Raw genomic sequence first — 22,428 nt, 5'->3', positions numbered from 1 at the left:
AGCTTGATACAAATGCAGCAAAGAAATTGGAGAACCAGTACCTGCAGTTGAGCTATAAAATCTAATGTTAGTGAAGTGCAAAACCTCCATTCAATAGCTAGTGGCTGCAAAAGCAAGTGCTAAAGCTTGTTCAACCTGTAGACAAAGAAGAGCAGTGAGTGTGTGTTCTCAACTGGCTTTTGAATGCCGTATTCAAATCAAGCTAAACATATAATGGGAACACGAAAGCAAATAGGAAGGAGTGACCATGCCCTGTTGTTTCTGTTTGTTGGATCAAAAAAACCTTCAAATTCAACCACTTGAATCACAGTCAGTATACTTCTTTTTAGCCATTGCATATGAGGGAAGAGATAAGGGAACAGAAAGGGTAAACCTGTACCAAAAAGGCAGTTTCCATTCCACAGTGAAAGGGTTCAGGACAGATGGAAGAATGGCAACTCTTGTCACACAGAAGATACCTACATTAAAGAGCAGTACACAAATCACACTAAAGAGAAAGTACTGTGGAAGAAGAAACTTGCAAAGGTGCTCAGATTTTGGGAAAAGATGTGTGGAAAATGAGACAGTGCTAATATGTATTAGGAAGAAAAACTCTTAACCTCAAGGAAAATGGCTGAGAAAGCTTACACAGTTATAGGCAAAAAATATAATCACTCTGTTTGTTTTCATGAGAAGCTGAGGTATGAGTCACCATCTTCCTGTATTGCTGTTGAAGAGATTTTAATATTGGTTTATCAGGACGATTTACTCATCCTCTTGCTCTTGCTGTTATTGTAGCCTCTTTTCCTCAACATTTCTTTTTAAGGTGAAAATTTCTTCTGCTCTCACTTCACTGACATTATTTGTTTTTATTTTGCAAGTATCTTCCTCATGGTGGGATTCACAAAATATGATTTATGTGAATAAATTACATTACAGGATACAGGAAACAATCAATGGGAAGTCCAGGTTGGAAATGATGGATTGCTGCTCACCATAAAGACGGCATGTTAAGTTGCCAGCAGACACAACGAAAAGACTGTTACGCATTAAGCGTTTGGCCAAAGCCTTCATCAGAAAAGAAAAACACATGCACATTCACACAAGCAACACTGAGAACACACACACACACACACACACACACACACACACACACACACACACACACTGGCCAAAAGCTTTGTGTGTAACATTGTGTCTGTCTGTAACTCAACATGTCATCTTTGTGGAGTGTAGCACTCTACCCTTTCCATAATTTTTATGTTACAGATATGTATTGTTGCTTCAACTTCAATGTAAATACGTTGGTATGAGACAGTAAAATTAGAATAAGTTTTTGATACCTTTGTCACCCAAGAGAAACTCGGGGGCAAGTGCATTTTGTTCCCTGCATGGCATCTTGTGTTTTCTGATAAATGCTTTTGTAATGTTTTCGCAGGTTGAGTTCCAGGGTGAAGAGGGCACAGGTCTGGGCCCAACTCTGGAATTTTATGCGTTGGTAGGTGCAGAACTTCAGCGCTGTGACTTGGGGCTGTGGCTGTGTGATGAAGCTATAGACACAGAGGCCTCAGACAGTGCAGTGTATGACACAGCTGTTGCAGATCTCGGTGGAGTAGCACGACCGCCGGGCTTTTATGTACGGAGATCTTCAGGCCTCTTCCCAGCACCATTACCTCAAGTATGGAAAAAGACAGTATTTTCTTTTTATTTATAACAATACGTAACTGAACTTAGCATAAGTTCATTGCAGCCTAATGGAAGTAAGCAGTGCTATAATTTTATTCTGACACCACCCCTTTTTTCCGCTTTGAAAATTGAAATTGTGGTATATTTTTGCATTTTGTTAAGGTTGAATTAATGTGGCACTACATTGGCAGAGGTATGGAAATCAACTTAGGTGCAGACCAAACCTCCTCAAACTTCCAAAATGAACAGGTCTTTGACACAGAGATAAGGAAAGCCTGGTTGAGAACAGCTGTAGACAATTCGATTCCACATCTGAGATTCACTGGCATCTTTTCTTGCATGTAATTTTCCAAAAACTTTAGTTTTAGCACAGCAAATAGTTCTGTTTACTTGAATGCATCTGTCTATGCTTTCCTTATTCCTTCTTCATGTATGAGAACTGTGGTAAGAGAATATTGCACAAAGGTACGCATGTCATTTACATTCCATTAATTTACTGTATTTACCCAATTATATGAAGAGGTTTTTTTTTCCAAATTTATCTTTTGAAAAATATGGATTGATCTTATATTCACAGATTAAACTATTTCTGCTGAAGTCAAAATTTTTACATTGTTTTATAAGTTAATATGGGAATCGTCTTGCATGTACAGGTGAAGCTTTCACTGTTGAGGTTTTGTACAGGGGCAGTGATCCAGTTAGGCTGAGAACTATGATTAGTGCAGGAAGGGTAGTTTTGAACAGGCAGAAATTTTGTTGTACAGGCAAACCATGGGAATGTACACTGCTTACTTCGGCTTTTTATGAACATCTACCTTGTTTAAAACTGCAGTTTGCGTAAAAGTCTAGGTGGGGGCCAGTGGCGTACAGGACGTCAAACGGGCCGACTTGGAGCAGGAGAGGCACCACAGGACATTTCAATTTCCAGTGTCTATACTTTTACAGGTAAATTCATAAAACTTTGTCCGCATGACCAGGAAGGATACAGAATTCACACTCATAGCAGTGGAAGTTCTAAAACATAACGAAGTTACTTTTTTACGTGTGAATTCCCCCCCCCCCCCCCCCCCCCCCACTTACTAATGGCAGCATTTGTTGCTATAGGTACACTTTTCTTCATAAGTAAGAGAGATTCTTCGATGAATTTTGCACAGCATACAAACCATACTTAAAGGTGTATGAAACTCTAGAATTTTCCAAATCTATTAAAAACTATAGTAAAAATTGAGGTAATTAACTATAAAATTTGTGCTTTTTCTAAACATGAAGTTTAAAATATAACAGTTCATTCGTTTTTTCATAAATTAAATAAATTCTAGAGTTTCATACACCTGTAAGTATGGTATGTCTGCTGTGCAAAATTCATCTCTCTAACTTATGAAGAAAAGGGTACCTATAGCAACAAATGCAGCTGTTAGTAAGTGAAAAAATGATGAAATTTCGCACGTAAAAAAATTTTTTTGTTATGTTTTCAAACTTCCACAGCAATGGGTGTGAATCCTGAATCCTTCGTGGGGATGCTGACAAAGTTTTATGAATTTATTTGTAAAAATATAGACACTGGAAACTAAAATGTCCTGAGATGCCTCTCCTGCTCAAAGTCGGCCCGTTTGACGTCCTAGCCCCCTTAAGTAGACAGTGTGTTGTCCATCATAATGCTCATATCAGCAGCAAACATTTTGAAGTTGCTTGCTTTATTATGAGACAAAGGTACATCACTGATGTATATGAAATATGATAAGGTACCAAAGACAGTTGTGGGACTCAATAATGTACCATTCCACAGCAGATTACCCTTCCTGCCTGTTCTTTGTCGAAATCTAGAACAGCATTTTGCTGCATGCTCCATAGATAAGGCTTTAGCCTCTTATCCCTTGTCCTCTTACTGCATGGTGGCTTCCTTTCTCGAGAAGAATCCTGTGAGCAGCACATTCAGATGCTTTAGACAGATCAAGGAGTATACCATCTGGCAAAACATATTGTCCATACATTCAAAACATCATTTATGAAAGAAAATATGGCTTCTGTTATAGAATTAAATTTTCGTAATTCAGATTTACTTTTACTAATGATGTGTTGCATAGAACAGTTTTTTACCAGTACTTGCTCATGATTAAATTGCTGTAAGATTTAGATTTGATTTTACAGATAGCTGTTCATACTGAGAAGATATTCCAGCACTTTTAAATTGTTGACAGGACTCAGCAGCATGTGATCGTGCAACGAAGTACTTCTGGTTTTTGGGTGTGTTCTTGGCTAAAGTGCTACAGGACAATCGACTTGTTGACCTGCCACTTTCACAGCCTTTCCTGAAGTTGATGTGTGGAGGCGATCTGGTAAGCGGCATTGGGCCTAGTTCCAATATACGACCCTCAGATGACGATCCGATGACATCATCTCTACTTTCTGAAGAGAGTGAAAAGGAGTTGGAACTGGATCCTCCAAAACCAATGTTCATCACAGAAAGTAGACCGTGGTAAGCCTACAGCAACATTACATTTTGGTATGGCCTGTTAATGTCTTGGAAGTCATGTGATTGTACTAAAACTTAGCCTGTTTGTTACAAAGTAAGTCTAACTGGTAGCATTAAGTGCACACTACTTATTACAATATGGCTGACATGGGAATTTGGGAACTGATATACCAACTGGTTAGTGACTTTTAGGTGGGTCTTCTTACATAACAAAGTCGCTGGTTTGTATTTATGTGTGTCTTACCATCTCACTATTGAAGCGTTGTTAGGAAGTGGTAAAATAGTAACCTTTACCCATCCTAGTATTTTGTAAAATTTCCCGACCAATTAGAATACTGTTTCACTTAGCCTATCCTATGTAAACTTTTTGTCTTGGGAGATACGTAAGACAGAAAAATAATAATCTATTAACCAATTTAGCTGTTTTTGTCACACCTGTTCTGTGACTATTGATATCTATGCATAGGTAAGTCATTTTTTACAAAATAGATGCAGCATTGAGTACTAAGGTGTCCATCCATTTAGGATGAAAAAAAGCTGTGTTATAAATTTTCACTGTTTGAATTAGGGCTATTGTCATGATACTAGTTGCAAGTCATGAAGCAAAATAGCTGATGAACAAATACTATGGATCATATTTCTGAATCACTAATTGTTCCTTTAAGCTGTTTCCAGTAATCAGTCAGTCACATACGTATCTAATGCCCTCAAGTTTAAATATAAAAAGTTGATCTGAAACATAATCAATTATGTCATACGCTAAGGCAACTGCTCATCATATATAGGAAATGTTTCAGTGGCTAGACACACAAATATGAAGTTGTACAGAAATAATTGATTTAAATGGAGTTTTTTATTATAACTAATACATAAAGAGTGCGTTAATTCATCCCCTTTAAATTAACCGTATGTTAATCCATGGTCACATGTAATTTCTGCATTCTGAGATACTCAAATATTTTTGATTTGTTCTAGTTCCATGGAAAATAGTGAAGTCTCATGTTTTAAGTCTGAACTTCTGATTTGCATTTTTGTAATATTTTACTTTATTTTTGCTACAGGTTCCACAACATACTGGGCCCTGAGGATTTAGCAGTTGTCGATCCTGAACGTGGAAAGTTTCTGTCGCAACTAAGTGAATTATCGATACGTAAAGCACGGATAATGCAAGATAATACATTGTCTCCAGAGGCACGTGCCCACCAAGTAGCGAACCTTGCACTGTGTGGTGGAGTACGACTAGAAGACCTTGCTCTTACATTTCAATATCTTCCAGGTTCCCGTGACTTTGGTTTTACTGCCATAGACCTCGTTCGTGATGGTGCCGATGTAGAGGTGAGTGGATCAAGTCTTAATGCTACCGTCTTGTAAAAATCCTAAAATTTATTGCTTTACTCCTGTTAGTTCAGTAGCAGACAACAAAAAATAAAGTTGGGCAGTTTCCCTTGATTTGCACATAGATTTTCTGGCATTAGAAAGTTAGGAAAGCAAATAGTAGTAACTGCGACAGTTGTCGCAGTTAACACACTGGACTCGCATGCGGGAGGGCAGCAGTTCTAATCTCTATCTGGTCATCCAGATCTGAGTGTCCGTGCTTTCCCTAAATTGCTCCAGACAAATGCTGGATGGTTATTTTGAAGGAGCATGGCTGATTTTTGTTCCCCCATCCCTCCCTAATCTGAGCTTGTGCTCGGTCTCTTATGACTTCATTGTCAACAGGGCAGTAAACTCTAAGCTTGCTTCCGTCAAATACTTCAAATAACAGAGCATAGATTGATAATGTTTCTTGACCTTCAGAAATCATTTGATACAATTCCACAATATCACCTAGTAAACAGAACGTGCATGCAGAAATCAGACGAGATGTGTGACTAGACTGAAGACATCTTACAAAACAAACAAAGTACTTTGCAGATGACAAAGGTGTGTACAGGGAAGTGGCACCATTAGAAATAGTTATGATATGCAAGGAGACTTGTATACAATCAGCACCTGGTGCAAAGATTGGCAGCAGCTGACTTTCAACATAAATAAGTGTAATTTAACGTAAATAAGGCTCGATACCAATAAAGTGTGGTCGACAATCGATCACTGAAATAAATCACTGCTGAGTAAGTATCCAGGCATATCTGGCTGGAGTAATTTAAAATTGAACAACCACATAGATCTAAATGTATGGAAGGCTTAAGTTTATTGGGAGATGGTAAGGAAGTATAACTCGGCCATGAAGGTGGTCACATATAGAGCTATCATTTGAGCAGTTCTGGTTTATTTTGTGATGATGTGGAAAGCATGCCTGTTTCGGTTAACAGAGATGGTAGAGAAGGTTCAAACAAAAGCTTTGTCTTCAGTTTGCGTGGAGTAAGAGTGACAAAAACGTCCATCAAATTGTAGTTGGAGATTTCAAATTTTTGTGCTCATAACACATTATTTTACACACATGGGCGACATCAACAAAATACAAATTACAGCATTAGGTTTGTGCACAGAGAAGTTTTTTTTACAATATTCTACAATTAAATAATTCAAATAGTAAGACGGTAATTCATTCCATAATGAACAGTAGGTTTTATGTGCAATTTTGTACTGTACTTATTTCTAGGACGGTATTGTTGCTTGCATTATTATTATTATTATTATTATTATTATTATTATTATTCAGACAATGGAAACTCCAGGTTGAAATATTAACAATGTAATAAAAAGATAAGACTACTACTTAACGTAAAGATGACGTGTAGTTGCAGACAGGAACGACTAAAAAACATTTTTTACACATTAGCTTTTGGTCGCGCAGTCTTAAACTGAAAAAGGAATGCACACACACACACACACACACACACACACACACACACACACACACATATTCATTCATTCACACATACAAGCACACCTCAGGCACACATGACCACCATCTCTGGCAGCTCAGACCAGAATGCAATCTGGTCTGAGCTGCTGAAGATGGCGGTCATGTGCTCACTTGTGTGAATGAATTTGCACGCATTTCTTTCTCAGCTAAAGGCTGTGGCCAAAAGCTAATATGTAAATGTCTTTAATTCTGTCCATCTGCAACTTAACATGTCATCTTTATGGTAAATAGCAGTTTATCTTTTCCTTACATTGTTTATATTATAATTCATGTTAGATTCAAGTTCTGTTCCTTTTATGAAAAAGCCACTAATAACTATTTCCTGTCAATATTTTAAGATCATTTGCTTGCAAATGATGAAAAACAGCAAGTGTGGCATGTGGATGTTTTCCTTTTGAAGTATCAGTTATGTTAACTGTATGCCTTGTACCATGGCTCTGAATTTGCATGTCGCACTTTTGTGACCTTAGTGTTTTCTTTCATTAGCATAATGATTTGTAGCATATAAGTGGCATAACTCATGAGATTATCAAAATTAATAAAGAGGCTTTTTCTACTTTTGCTAAAATCCTAGACTCTTTTGCAGTGTGAAAACCCTTTTAATAATATTTCATGTGTCATTCACACAGTGCTATTCTATAAGACAAATGAGGATATACTGATCCAAAATTAGACACTCCTTAGAGTTTGACAATTAAGGTATGGTGATAGCCTTGTTAATAGATTTAGCCTGAAGGTTATTTTTTGCAGACATGGTGGTTGTTTCCATGAAAGTCTCATTTATGTATAAATCCAAAAAAGGTTACTTCCTGAACAGATTTTTGGGAGAATGTCTTTATTCACAATATTTTGTCTATTTGGACCACTCAGTTTTAAGTGAATTATATTTATTTTTCCTGTGTGAACTTTGAAGTCCTCTGTTTCAAAGTGAGCTCTCGTCTTTTCAGTGAAATCTTTAATCTCTTCAATAAGGCAGGGCTCACTGTGTCTCCAGCAGCCACCAAAGGTGTCATTGGAATACATACCGTATTTACTCGAATCTAAGCCGCACCTGAAAAATGAGACTCGAAATAAAGGGAAAAAAAAATTCCTGAATCTAAGCCGCACCTGAAATTTGAGACTCGAAATTCAAGGGGAGAAAAAAGTTTTAGGCCGCACCTCCAAATCGAAACAAAGTTGGTTCAATGTAATATGAGACACAATTTAGTCGAATGAAAGACGATACAGCTACAGTAGTTTGGTTCGAGTTGTAAGCTTAGCAGTTAAGCTTTACCAGGTAGCCATTGCTATGCGTCAGACGCTCCGTCCGTATTTATACGGGTACCATTCCTTTTTCACGTGCTTTGTCTGGTTTGAATCGATTGCTTATTTTGCTTTGATCTGATAAGTGCCTTTTCTTTGTTATAGATGTTTACGTCACTCTAAGCTGAAAATGCATTACTGTACTGCGTCATGCATTGTTTGTCGCATTCTGATAGTGTGTGTTTATGGCCTGTCGCCGCTCGCGGCATGGCTTGCTTTTGTGCGCGCTACCGCCGCTTACAATAATAAAAAAAAAAAAAAAAAGAGAGAGAGAGGGAGGAATCATCTCATTAGCGAAACAGTGGCAAGAGACTGCTATTTGTTGTTACTTACACTGCTGCTTTCTTTGATAATGATCAACAAGAACCAAATAATAGACTGCGTATGATACAACATGTTCTGAACGAGAGTTAGGCGAAAATTTTTCTCCGTTTGAAAATCTTTGCGGCTGCTTCTTTAGTACATCAAATTCTGCACAGAAATTAGTCATCTTAGATTTAAAAATCTAGCCCGTTGCCGTGCTTCATTTCTGACTGTATCACTATTAGGCATAAGAATAATACGAATATAAACATGACACGATACATATATTCTTGTGCGTTTGCTGTTGTCTCACTCTAGTTTCGTAGTTTATTAGGCAGACAGGATTTAAATGAGATAGCAGCAAACACGAAAGAATACATGGCAAAATGTTTATATCCGTATTATTCTTATGGTGAAGAGAATTCACATTTCATCAGGTTCCTATTGGCAACAGTCTTGCCAGTCGTATTTTCGTAGTACATTGAAATTCTGCTACATTTGAAGATGAACAATAAGAAATTTGTATTTACTTCGTTGGATAATGTATGAAAATGTAGTGGTCAAAACTCGGGGCGGAGGAAAAAAAGCTGGACTTCCACCTTTCTTTCTTTCTTTATTTATTTTTTTTAATTTATTTATTTTTTTTATTTACTGACTCAGAGGTTTTGGCGCCAGTATTTATCTCTGTGCCTACAAAGCATGCCAGTGTAGCGCTACATATATTCGACAGCAGAAGTTAGTTGTGGCGGCACCTACCACCATTTTTCAGAACTTCCGCTTGCTTTGCACTCGATTCTACCGCTTGCTTTGCACTCGATTCTACACCGCAGGCGGTTTTTTTGGATTACAAAACCGGAAAAAAAGTGTGTCTTAGATTCGAGGAAATATGGTAATGATCAGATGTTTACTATCTAGAGACCTCGAAAAAATCATTTACGTAATATCAATATGAAGGAGCCCTTGAGGGACATCAAAACATATAGTTCTTATTCTTGACTATCTTCTCTTCAGTACTTCTCCACTGTCATATAATATTCTCTCTCATCACAATTCTTGATATTAGAGAGTGTCAGTGATGACGACAGCATTGGAGAGGTCTAGGAATACTCATCCTGATTGGGTCTGTCTGTTTACTTCATCAAGTTTATAAAGGATAAATTGTACTACTGCTGACCTCTTCTGAAACCATACTGGAAATCACCTTGTGTCAGCACTGCTGTAATTTTTAAAAATGCTTTTTAATATTATTTTCTCAAACAGTTTGCTGCATGTTGAAATAGCAAAGTAAGTCTGTAGTTCTGAACATGCTTTATTTCACCTTTTGTGTGTAAGGGTTTCACTAGAGCCAGTTTTTTACTTGTTAGGGTATGCACTGTCTTTGAGAACACATTTTATCTAATAAAATGTGTTAAACTAATGGTTCATCTTTACATTTTTTTAACAAAAATGGAAAAATTGCATCACATCGTGCTGCATCCCCCACCGCTCCCTTCCTCTCTCCTGAGGCTATCAATAAGATGTCAAATGGCACCAGTGCTTATTGCAGGGAACATAATGTTCAACAGCATCTCTGAAGTAAATATCAGAAATATTTTTCTAATTACAAGAGGATTGGAAATATTTTTTGACAGATAATGGTACGTCATTTGGTTTCTGGTGCATTGATTTTGATTTTGACTGGTATACGCACGATGACGTGACAAAAGCCATTGTTTGATAGAAGACATATGATCCCATAAAATGTGATCACTTTGTGAAATTCATTCTTGAAGTTATTTGTAATTCTGCTGTTCATAAAATGATAATTTTGCTTATTTTTATATGATGGTCATTTATATGAAAATGATATGTACTTCAATTTATTTTTCAAAATACTTGACACCAATTTGTAGATTTCTTTTCCACCACCTCAATTTTTTTATACCTTAGTTATAAGGGATTTGGTTGTGGTATGCACCACTCCTCTACCACTTTGTGTCTCCAGGTGCTACAAACAAATGCGATTCAAAGGAAGTGCCAGCGTGAGAAGTTAGCACAATTTGAGAATGATTTTTTCCCCCTCTATGTAATAAGCCAATAACACGACCTTCCGTGTTGTTATGATGTTAAGATAACATGTAGGAAATAGAAGTGTTATCTAAGAGTAGTAGAAAGGAAGTTTTCTTTTTAATCATATCAAGTGACTTTAGCTGATTTCCATGTATATTTGTGGTGCTTGAGCAGGATTAACAGGAAAAGTGTCCTTCAGATCAGTCACCCTTCAAGTCAGTCTGTTAAAATTGATAAGTAATCATCATTTTCCTATGGTTAACTTTGCAGGTTACTCTAGACAATGTAGAGGAATATGCTGAACTGACCACAAATTTTTGCTTGGAGCGTGGTATTGCACGGCAGTTAGAAGCTTTTCGTGCTGGATTTAACAGAGTGTTTCCTATGGATAAATTGAGGGCATTTAGCCCAGATGAAGTACGTGTCATGTTGTGTGGTGACCAGAATCCACAATGGTCCAGAGAAGATCTCTTAACTTACACTGAGCCCAAACTTGGATATACTCGTGACAGGTATGTGCTATTACACTAATGGAAATTCCTGGATGGAGCAATATGTAAAATAAAGGAATAGCAATCGCTCACCTATAGCAGATTGATGTGTGGAGTATGATAACACAACAGAAAACAGCATTCACACTAGCTTTCAAGCACCAGCTCATTTTCCAGCAAAGTACACACATTCACACACACTGCCACACAGACCGTGATGAGTAGTTGTCTTTCCTTTATTTTACTTATTATATTAATGCATATTTTCAATAATACTCTAAAGAATTGAAACTTTTATATCTCAGTTCTGTTTGTAAGACTGGGACTTGATCCCAGGTTCATGCTTTTCACTATCACTGCTCTTATAGGCTGACAATGGAACTGTCCAACATTTCGAAACCTTCACTGTAATTTTTTTGTGCAAAAAGAATACACCGAAGAAACACAGTATTAAAATTTTAGGTGCTAAGACACACAGCAGATGTTTCAAAGGAATGTTTGAACTTGCTGAATGCATAGCTCGCCAGATGGCTGCAGACATGTGCATCATGGAGGTTACATGTCCTCGGTTGATGGCACATCGGTAAACAGGTAGAAGGCACAATGTGATCATAATTTGTAGTGTGAATTTCAGTTTCCATTGATAGTTTCTCTGACATAATTGTACACAGTTGCTATTCGCTCAGATTTGCCTCTTATTTAATATCCATATTAATTAGCAGCAGCGTTTGCAGTATTCCTAACACTGGAGATAAAAATGAAGTAATTTTCTTTGTGGTTTCTTGTTATATGGTTGCTAATATCATCTGTCTTTGTGGAAGTTCTAGAGGTTCACAGTAATGTGGAATACAGTTAATGTTTTCAATCTTGCAAAGATGAAATATGAATAATGTGGTACCGGTATGCAATGAAAATCAACTACTTCTCCTGCAGGCCTTACATGTGTCCTGTTTATCATCATTGGACATTCATTCCAGTGATGTCCACATTCTGTTAGAAATTGTTGGAAACATCAGAAGAAACAGGAAATAACTCGGATAAGTCCATGAATTGTGGTTTGAATGAAGATTGTTATGCTAATTAAAGTCCAGTACAAAAACAGAGTACGTCTCAAGCCAGAAAAAAAGGGGCACGCAGAGTAATAGCTTTCAGTGAGAAAGAAAGAGCTATAAATTTTTTGGTTAAACAAGGAGGGAGAAAATGCTTAAACTTAAGCAGTGTGCAGAGCTGCTTTCATGTCATAAAATATGAACATGAAATGTACAAATGGAAGAAAGATTTACATGGGGGTACAAAATATGAGCCAAAATGCATCTGGCAAAAGTGTGAAAGGAGAACTATTTGAAGGATTGAGAACTGCTTGTGAGAGCCAGTGCACCATTACTGAAGGAGATCTAGAAGATGGGGTGCTCTGGATTGTAAGTGAGGTGACCATTACTGATTTCCAGGCTTCTTCAGTGTGGGTAAACAGATTCAAGAAATTGTATGGAAAAGGTAGTTAATAAATTACAAAGTCTGCCTCAAGAAAAGTGTAGGATTGATGTCATTAATAGGTAATACTGTAGAGAAATTCGTAGCCAATCTAAAGTAGGCAGGAGGAACAATACTTCTGGTCGGGTGAATACAGGATTATAAATACAAAATCAAATAGGGGTAATGCAGGAGTAGGTTTAATAATGAATAAAAAAAATAGGAGTGCGGGTAAGCTACTACCAACAGCATAGTGAACGTATTATAGTGGCCAAGAGAGACACGAAGCCCATGCCTACTACGGTAGTACAAGTTTATATGCCAACTAGCTCTGCAGATTACGAAAAAATTGAAGAAAGGTCTGGTGAGATAAAAGAAATTATTCAGGTAGTGAAGGGAGACGAAAATTTAATAGTCATGGGTGACTGGAATTCGACAGTAGGAAAAGGGAGAGAAGGAAACATAGTAGGTGAATATGGATTGGGGCTAAGAAATGAAAGAGGAAGCCGTCTGTTAGAATTTTGCACAGAGCATAACTTAATCATAGCTAACACCTGGTTCAAGAATCATAAAAGAAGGTTGTATACATGGAAGAATCCTGGAGATACTAAAAGGTATCAGATAGATTATATAATGGTAAGACAGAGATTTAGGAACCAGGTTTTAAATTGTAGGACATTTCCAGGGGCAGATGTGGACTCTGACCACAATCTATTGGTTATGAACTGTAGATTAAAACTGAAGAAATTGCAAAAAGGTGGGAATTTAAGGAGATGGGACCTGGATAAACTGACTAAACCAGAGGTTGTACAGAGTTTCAGAGACAGCATAAGGGAACAATTGACAGGAATAGGGGAAATAAATACAGTGGAAGAAGAATGGGTAGCTCTGAGGGATGAAGTAGTGAAGGCAGCAGAGGATCAAGTAGGTAAAAAGATGAGGGCTAGTAGAAATCCTTGGGCAACAGAAGAAATATTGAATTTAATTGATGAAAGGAGAAAATATAAAAATGCAGTAAATGAAGCAGGCAAAAAGGAATACAAACGCCTCAAAAATGAGATCGACAGGAAGTGCAAAATGGTTAAGCAGGCATGGCTAGAGGACAAATGTAAGGATGTAGAGGCTTATCTCACTAGGGGTAAGATAGATACAGCCTACAGGAAAATTAAAGAGACCTTTGCAGAAAAGAGAGCCACTTGTATGAATATCAAGAGCTCAGATGGAAACCCAGTTCTGTGCAAAGAGGGGAAAGCAGAAAGGTGGAAGTAGTATATAGAGGGTCTATACAAGGGCGATGTACTTGGACAATATTATGGAAATGGAAGAGAATGTAGATGAAGATGAAATGGGAGATACGATACTGCGTGAAGAGTTTGACAGAGCATTGAAAGACCTGAGTCGAATCAAGGCCCCAGGAGTAGACAACATTCCATTAGAACTACTGACGGCCTTGGGAGAGCCAGTCCTGACAAAACTCTACCATCTGGTGAGCAAGATGTATGAGACAGGCGAAATACCCTCAGACTTCAAGAAGAATATAATAATTCCAATACCAAAGAAAGCAGGTGTTGACAGATGTGAAAATTACCAAACTATCAGTTTAATAAGCCACAGCTGCAAAATACTAACGCGAATTCTTTACAGACGAATGTAAAAACTGGTAGAAGCCGACCTCAGGGAAGATCAGTTTGGATTCCGTAGAAATGTTGGAACACGTGAGGCAATACTGACCTTATGATTTATCTTAGAAGAAAGATTAAGGAAAGGCAAACCTACGTTTCTAGCATTTGTAGACTTACAGAAAGCTTTTGACAATGGTGACTGGAATACTGCCTTTCAAATTCTAAAGGTGGCAGGGGTAAAATACAGGGAGCGAAAGGCTATTTACAATTTGTACAGAAACCAGATCACAGTTATAAGAGTCAAGGGGCATGAAAGGAAAGCAGTGGTTGCGAAGGGAGTGAGACGGGGTTGTAGCCTCTCCCCGATGTTATTCAATCTGTATATTGAGCAAGCAGTAAAGGAAACAAAAGAAAAATTCGGAGTAGGTATTAGAATCCAAGGAGAAGAAATAAAAACTTTGAGGTTCGCCGATGACATTGTAATTCTGTTAGAGACAGCAAAGTACTTGGAAGAGCAGCTGAACGGAATGGACAGTGTCTTGAAAGGAGGATATAAGATGAACATCGACAAAAGCAAAACAAGGATAATGGAATGTAGTCAAATTCAGTCGGGTGATGCTGAGGGAATTAGATTAGGAAATGAGACACTTAAAGTAGTAAAGGAGTTTTGCTATTTGGGGAGCAAAATAACTGATTAGGGTCGAAGTAGAGAGGATATAAAATGTAGACTGGCAATGGCAAGGGAAGCGTTTCTGAAGAAGAGAAATTTGTTAACATCGAGTATAGATTTAAGTGTCAGGAAGTCGCTTCTGAAAGTATTTGTATGGAGTGTAGCCATGTATGGAAGTGAAACGTGGACAACAAATAGTTTGGACAAGAAGAGAATAGAAGCTTTCGAAATGTGGTGCTACAGAAGAATGTTGAAGATTAGGTGGGTAGATGACGTAACTAATGAGGAGGTATTGAGTAGGATTGGGGAGGAGAGAAGTTTGTGGCACAACTTGACTAGAAGAAGGGATCGGTTGGTAGGACATGTCGTGAGGCATCAAAAGAGATCACAAATTTAGCATTGGAGGGCAGCATGGAGGGTAAAAATCATAGAGGGAGACCAAGAGATGAGTACACTAAGCAGATTCAGATGGATGTAGGTTGCAGTAGGTACTGGGAGATGAAGGAGCTTGCACAGGATAGATTAGCATGGAGAGCTGCATCAAACCAGTCTCAGGACTGAAGACCACAACAACAACAACAACAACAACAACAACATCTAAAGTAGAGCTTATTTTTGTCCCCTAAAAGCTACATATAAAGCCAGTCAGTCAGATTTAGTGCAAACTACACTTTATCATTTGAAGCAAAAAATTATCAATGTCACTTGTGCAGTCTATGCTTGCTATGAGACATTTATATACAAAAGTACCAGTGGTAAAGTGTCAATAGATTGCTGTTTCTACAACTTTGTCTCTCTCTTCAGGAACATCGAGGCAATTTAGGACCAAAAATTAAGACAAAGGACTGGTTTACTTGCAAAAGTCTTGTAATCAGTGTAACAAAGTGGAAAAATGGGAGAGAATAATTTTCCATTTTATATCCCAAACATCTTACCACTTACAGAGAATAATTCATTGCTCTTGTTGGACTATTGGCCCGAACATAATGTTACCTCTGTCTTTAGGAGGATGACAAAATATAATTTTGATTCCACCTGGAGCTAATAGTGTGATTCAGCCTCTCAATAAAAAAAAAACTTTTTCAACAGAAAATTGTTATACAAGATAATTTTCCACAGCTTTTTGTCATCAGCAGAACTGCATTGTTAAAATAAAGTCATTTCTGCATTGTCATTTTGCGTAACCACAGTCTACAAATTTGATAAAGTATGCCTGGTACACAGCTAGCCAATATGCAGAGCAATGGGCATGACCGTTTCTTACTCAATTGCAGTTCTGTCTAAATAAAGTACTAGTAATTACTGTGAAGTGCCTCAGTGCATTAACTTTTCTTTTATCAGGCATGCCTAGTGTAGAGGAAATGTTTGTTTTCATATCCGATAGATGCTTTTGCATTTTTTGTCAATTATAGAGAATAAACGGGGAGATGTTTCATTGTTGGCAAAATATACAATATTCATCAATTATTATAAGAACTGTGCTACAGGAATTTGTTATAAAATATTTAATATCAACAAATTAAAATCCCAATCAGTGGAAGTCGTCTGTAATGTAAAATCGTACACTGCGTTGATTTTTCTTTCCTCTGCTCTTCACTTGCGTAGCAGTTACATCTGCAGTGGTTTATCTGTTGATATGAACTGCAAGTTATTAAAAAACTTCATTATGGCAGACATTTTTGGTATGGTTTAGTGCATTTCTTTTGGTGTGTTCTTCCTGCATGAAAAATTTCAGAGTAGTTTTCAGCTTGTCGGATTGGACCATTCCCTTGTGAGACTGATAACCCGCCTTCACACTTTCGATTTATTGAACATACAGTGCAGAAAAAAGCTGCAGTTTTTTCTTCTGTGGCTGTAGAGGTGTTGATGACAATTGCATTGAACATAAAGAAATAAAATTATACTATTTAAAAATTTGTCATGATTTGTTGTCACTATGCCCAGATCAGAGTAACAAAGTGGTTGACAGCAAAGCACAGTTGCTCATGGAAGGGGCCAATGTAGATTGACCAGTGTGTAAGTGTGCATGATGACTGCAGCAGCAACAGCTGTGTGGTTTCTTACTGGACTACATCCTCATGCCGCCTTGTAATGGGCAGTATTGAGTTCGCTTTAAAGATTGTTGTATCCTTGTGGCTTAACAAAACCACTCCCATGTATAAAATGATACCGTGTTCCTATTATTTATGCATCTCAACAAAAGCAACATACAGAGCACTGTTTTTACAATAATCAGAATGAATTGCATTCAGTCATCATATTCGATACATAAGGGGTGTTAAAATGGATCTGAATCATTCACGTAATACAATAAGAAACAACATTAAATTATATAAACTGATTTTGAGTACTTACCAATCACTGTGATGTGTACAGCATTTCTCCTATTCACTGGTGTTATTGTGCCACTGCTTCCTCTAACAGTCTTCAAAATTCTGCCACAGTGAGGCTTTTGTTATTTGTTGTCACATAATTTTTAATTTGTGCCCAAATAATTTCAATGATGTTAAAGTGGCATTAGTATGGAGGAAGCCTAAGAATCCTTTGGCCAAGTTCTTTAGTTACCTCGTCCACAACATACTGTTGAAACTGTGGCTTTTTATTCTTTGCACTACTTCCATGAGCTCCGCCTTACATAAATCGTCCTGAATTTACACGTGGATTTTCAACCATTCAACAATGTCGGCTTTTTTCATTGCTGTCATTGGAGCTTTATCTTTAGTAACTGAATGTATGGGGCATTGTCCATTACAATGACAGACAGCCGATCTAAGTTTTCCGGTAGTTGCCACTTGAACCACTTCAGAAAACTATCATGGTTCATTTCCTCATGGTAGTCATTTGTTTTCGTCAATTTCTAAACAAGGAGACAGTTACATACAAAACCAGATGCAATTCTAGCATGCAAGACAATAATTCTTGCTCCTTGTCCCACTTGAATAGCAGAACTTCCACATGTGCCATCATCTGTCCAGTCTTTTATGACAGAATGACTGGCATTTATCCAGGTTTTGTTGAGCCACACACCTTCAAACGCCTCTAACTATAGTTCTTAAAAATCAACAATGCCTCTCTCCATTATAATTTTCCATTCTTCAATTTTTTTATAGCAAAAACTGAGGCCTCTGACAACCATTAACAAAGACATTTTGCTACCACTGAGTAACTTTGCCTCCCGAAGAATAATGCATCTTCAAGGCATTTGCAGTTCTTTTGACTACTTTTATTGGAGGAAATAGAGTTGGACCACTGTCTCTCTCTTTCTAGAAATAGTCTAGCATCAAGCACAGTAACTCGCGCATCTGGCCACGCAAAACATGAGTAGATTGCTGAACTTTCCATTTAGCAGCTACACTTTTTTGCTCACTTCCACTACAGCTTCAGAAATTCTGTAGTGCAAAATAAACTCGCCTCACAGAAGAAACCAATCACACAGTGAAATGAACCACAAATGAGCATTGTCTAAAACTCATACACCACATCTGAAAAAAAGAGTTATCTTTCACTAAAGATATTAACATGATATAAAATACATCTGGAGCAATTAAGGCTATCAATTTACTGGAAAAAGTGCAGGTCATTCCCATTTTAAAAATAGTCACCAGACACACGTACATAATTAGAGGCCTCTGTAGTTGGCTTAATCTGTTGGAGACCTAGCAAGGTTGCTTCATACTCGCGCATATTGACATTTTTCAAGAAAGAAAATCTGTTGTATAAAATCATCATTGAATCTGTAAACAGAGATCTTTGGCTACAGTGCTCTGGGTTTCCTGGACAAACAAAGGCACCCAGGTTAATGCCACAATCTTAGACCTCTGGAAGGCATCCAGTACAGTTTCACGTTTTCATTTAGTGAACAAAATGCAAACTTATCAAGTGTAGGACCAGATTCGTAACTGGATTCAAGACTTCCTTGCAGATAGAACTCAACATATGATTGCTAATGGAACAAAATCAACAAATGTGAAGATAATTTCAGGAGCAAACAAGGAAGTGGTACGGGGCTGTTACTATCTTCCATAAATGTACATTATTTAATGGATAATGCTGGAGGCCTTATAAACTATTTGGAGATACGAACCTCTTCAAAATTGTCAACCTTGCTCCAAATTGTATAATAACAAAAATAAACAATAATTGAGTGTGTGTGTGTGTGTGTGTGTGTGTGTGTGTGTGTGTGTGTGTGTATTGTCCTGCCACCTATTGTTGAGTAGATTTTTTTGACTATCCATTTTCATTATATTGCCTCCGACTTGGTTAGTTAGTATCTACTGCATTACATATCTTGATATTTACCACTTCCTTCATCAGTTGCTGAAATCAGTGGACTGCTTCCTTACATTGTACCCTATTAGAAAGCTGGGTAACTCATTTATCCAGCTTCCTTTCTTTTGTTTCCCTTCTGCTCTTCACTTAAAGCTTAGAGGTATTATAAAAGCTGCTTCAATACTTAGTTATAAATTAGAATTTTGTGTGTGTGTGTGTGTGTGTGTGTGTGTGTGTGTGTGTGTGTGTGTGTGTCATAGATGTTATGAGATTCATTGGAAGAATCCTAAGGAAATGCAGTCCAAAAACAAAGGAAGTAGGTTACAGTACACATGTTCGCCCATTGCTTGAATACTGCTCACTGGTGTGGGATCCGCACCAGATAGGGTTGATAGAAGAGATAGAGAAGATCCAGCGGAGAGCAGTGCACTTCATTACAGGATCATTTAGTAATCGCAAAAGTGTTATGGAGATGATAGATAAACTCCAGTGGTAGACTCTGCAAGAGAGGCGCTCAGTAGCTTGGTACGGGCTTTTGTTGAAGTTTTGAGAACATACCTTCACTGAGGAGTCGGGCAGTATATTGCTCCCTCCTACATACATCTTGCAAAGAGACCATGAGGATAAAATCAGAGAGATTAGAGCCCACACAGAGGCATACCGACAATCTTTCTTTCCACGAACAATACGAGACTGGAATAGAAGGGAGAACCGATAGAGGTACTCAAGGTATCCTCCACCACACACTGCCAGGTAGCTTGCGGAGTATGGATGTGGATGTGGATGTGGATGTGGATGTAGATGTAGATGTAGATCAACTCCATTGATTTCAGGCACAGCTTATATCTCTTGTATGACTTTTAAAGCAATCCATTTTGCTGCAGCATTGTATTGTGCTGATAGTTTAACGACTTGTAAACAGTAGAAGCAACACACTGTGATCAGTTTTACATATACATTGTATAATTTTGTTTATGCTCACAGCATTCACTATCAACTTACAAAGTTGCTACAAACTGCTGAAAGTCACTTCGAACATTTTTCTCAGTGTAATAGATTAGTCATGACGGTTGAAGAAATACTAACTACAAATATACTTGTGCTGGTTGCACTCTATGAAATAAATTGTGAGCAGTTACATTCAAACATCTCTTCATTTGGTATACCCCATGATATGACAGCATTCACATGCTTATCTGGAATGGGTTGTTATTCTTAGTAGCTGAAACAAAATTGTGAGACTGACATTGAATTTCTATATTTTGTAACCTTTTAAACAATTACTTAAATTAATTAAACAAATGAAAAATATGAGCTAGATAAAAAAGGTTGTGTAGATGTTTTATAGAAGGAAGAGGTGTTCAAAGTCAGCAGAGATCTGAGGTGCTCAAAATTAGTCAATACCAATAGTAATGCTCAAAATTTCTCAAGACCAAGGCAGTAATAGATAAAACTATATTGTCCAAAGCTGCCTGTCTCAACTAGTGATGTCTTTAACATAGTTATTAGCTACACCATGTGGTGGCTTGCATAGTAGATATACAGAAGCATTTCAAGGTCGAAGAGCTGCTTGTTTTGCTGTTGTAGTTGAAAAAGTTACATTAATGGCTACCATATTTGATACTGTCAGTGATTAATAGTGCATTTGTTGCTGTCAGTAGAAATTAGGTTTCTTGGTTATCTTACATGTTGCTTGCTTGACAACACGTTAGTCATATCAAAAGCCACTATAGAATAGCAAATCAAAATTGGATTTGTTAATAAGAATAGTTGCAATAAGAAACAAGATGAGCCTTCCCATTTTTGTACTTTCTCCATCTACGTAAACGCTCTACTTTTCATTTCTATTGGAGTAGTGTGAGGAGGAACATTAGTCTCTGTGTTTCACACAGTACATGGGTTAAGATATAATTCCCATATTTGTTATTGTCTGTGTTGCCTTCAAGAATCTTGAGTTTCCAGTGTGCAGAGATACATAATTTTAATATTTTACGTTGCAGTCCTGGTTTCCTACGCTTTGTGAATGTCCTGGTGGCCATGTCAGCTGAAGAGCGTAAGGCGTTCCTGCAGTTCACAACAGGATGCTCCTCACTACCTCCAGGTGGACTCGCAAATTTGTATCCTCGATTGACAGTCGTACGAAAGGTGGATGCAGGCGAGGGTAGTTACCCATCTGTCAACACGTGTGTGCACTATCTGAAGCTGCCAGACTACCCAACAGAGGAACTGCTGCGACAACGTTTACTAGCTGCCACACGTGAACGTGGTTTCCACTTGAACTGAATGTGCTCACCAGTGTCGTTTCTGTGTCTGCTATACAACAGCATGCCATTGTGTATCACTTGTGCTTTGGGGGGGGGGGGGGGGGGGAGGGGAGGGGGGGGAGAATAAGATGTGAAATGGGGCGGAGGAGGGGGGATAAATCACTGTCAGTGAGAATTATTGTTCCTTTAAATACACAGGCATGTGCATAGTGAGAATGAGACTTGTGTTAATTGTGTATTTTTTGTAGAGTTTCCAAAGTTACTGTTTTATTTTAAGATGTCTACTTTATTTTGTATATAATTGTTTATAGTCAATATGTTCATGTACAAGGAAAGACTTAAACCTGTCAATAATATGTTTTTGTCTTGTCTTTTACTGTGGCTCGTTGTGATCCTTTGGAATGTTTATACAAGTGGAGAAATTGTCAGTTTCTTCAGTGACCAGTTTCAGACAGACATTACGTCTGCATTGAATAAAGAAAATAGTGGACATGTAAAATAGTGAATCGGAACTTCTAAAGAATTTCATAAAAGTGTTGGAGTAGCAAGATTTAATATATGGATAAAACAGGGAACCAGTAAGCTGAAGTACAGTTTGAGCATACCTCAATTGTTGTCATCCAGTGAACAGAAAAACATGGAGAAACTTGTTTGGGGGTGTGAAAAGTTAGTTGTGATACCACTGATTATGATAGCAGATTTTTAAAAAGTACTTTGTAGAAAAATAGCCGGTTGATTTAAAAAGCTACACACACACACACACACACACACACACACACACACACACACACACACACACACACACAAAATCGCACTTGCGTGCGAAATATCTGTTCTGAAATGTCATAGTCTGGCGCTTCCTCCACACATTCATTGAGAAATTATATTTTTTCAACAGTACTTTGTGTAACTGAAGTGACTCCTAACATTTGGACCACATTTAAATTGACAAATCCCACACCGAGCCCAAGGGGAACAGTT

General features: G+C 37.7%; 1 protein-coding gene across 7 annotated transcripts in view; it reads left to right on the top strand.

Moving 5' to 3' along the window:
- LOC126416771 (E3 ubiquitin-protein ligase HECTD1) overlaps nucleotides 1-21,536 on the top strand; it is a 327,326-nt gene extending 305,790 nt beyond the window's left edge. For all 7 annotated transcript variants that reach the window (XM_050084626.1, XM_050084625.1, XM_050084627.1 and 4 more), the window contains 5 exons: nucleotides 1,418-1,657; nucleotides 3,864-4,141; nucleotides 5,200-5,473; nucleotides 10,932-11,173; nucleotides 21,184-21,536. In XM_050084626.1, the coding sequence (XP_049940583.1) occupies nucleotides 1,418-1,657; nucleotides 3,864-4,141; nucleotides 5,200-5,473; nucleotides 10,932-11,173; nucleotides 21,184-21,466 (1,317 nt within the window). In that variant the 3' untranslated portion in view covers nucleotides 21,467-21,536. The remainder of the gene's footprint in view (nucleotides 1-1,417; nucleotides 1,658-3,863; nucleotides 4,142-5,199; nucleotides 5,474-10,931; nucleotides 11,174-21,183) is intronic.
- The last annotated feature ends 892 nt before the right edge of the window (nucleotides 21,537-22,428 follow it).

This window comes from Schistocerca serialis, chromosome 8, assembly GCF_023864345.2.
Source record: "Schistocerca serialis cubense isolate TAMUIC-IGC-003099 chromosome 8, iqSchSeri2.2, whole genome shotgun sequence".
Lineage (NCBI taxonomy): Eukaryota > Metazoa > Arthropoda > Insecta > Orthoptera > Acrididae > Schistocerca > Schistocerca serialis.
This window is presented reverse-complemented; position numbering and strand designations above follow the sequence as displayed.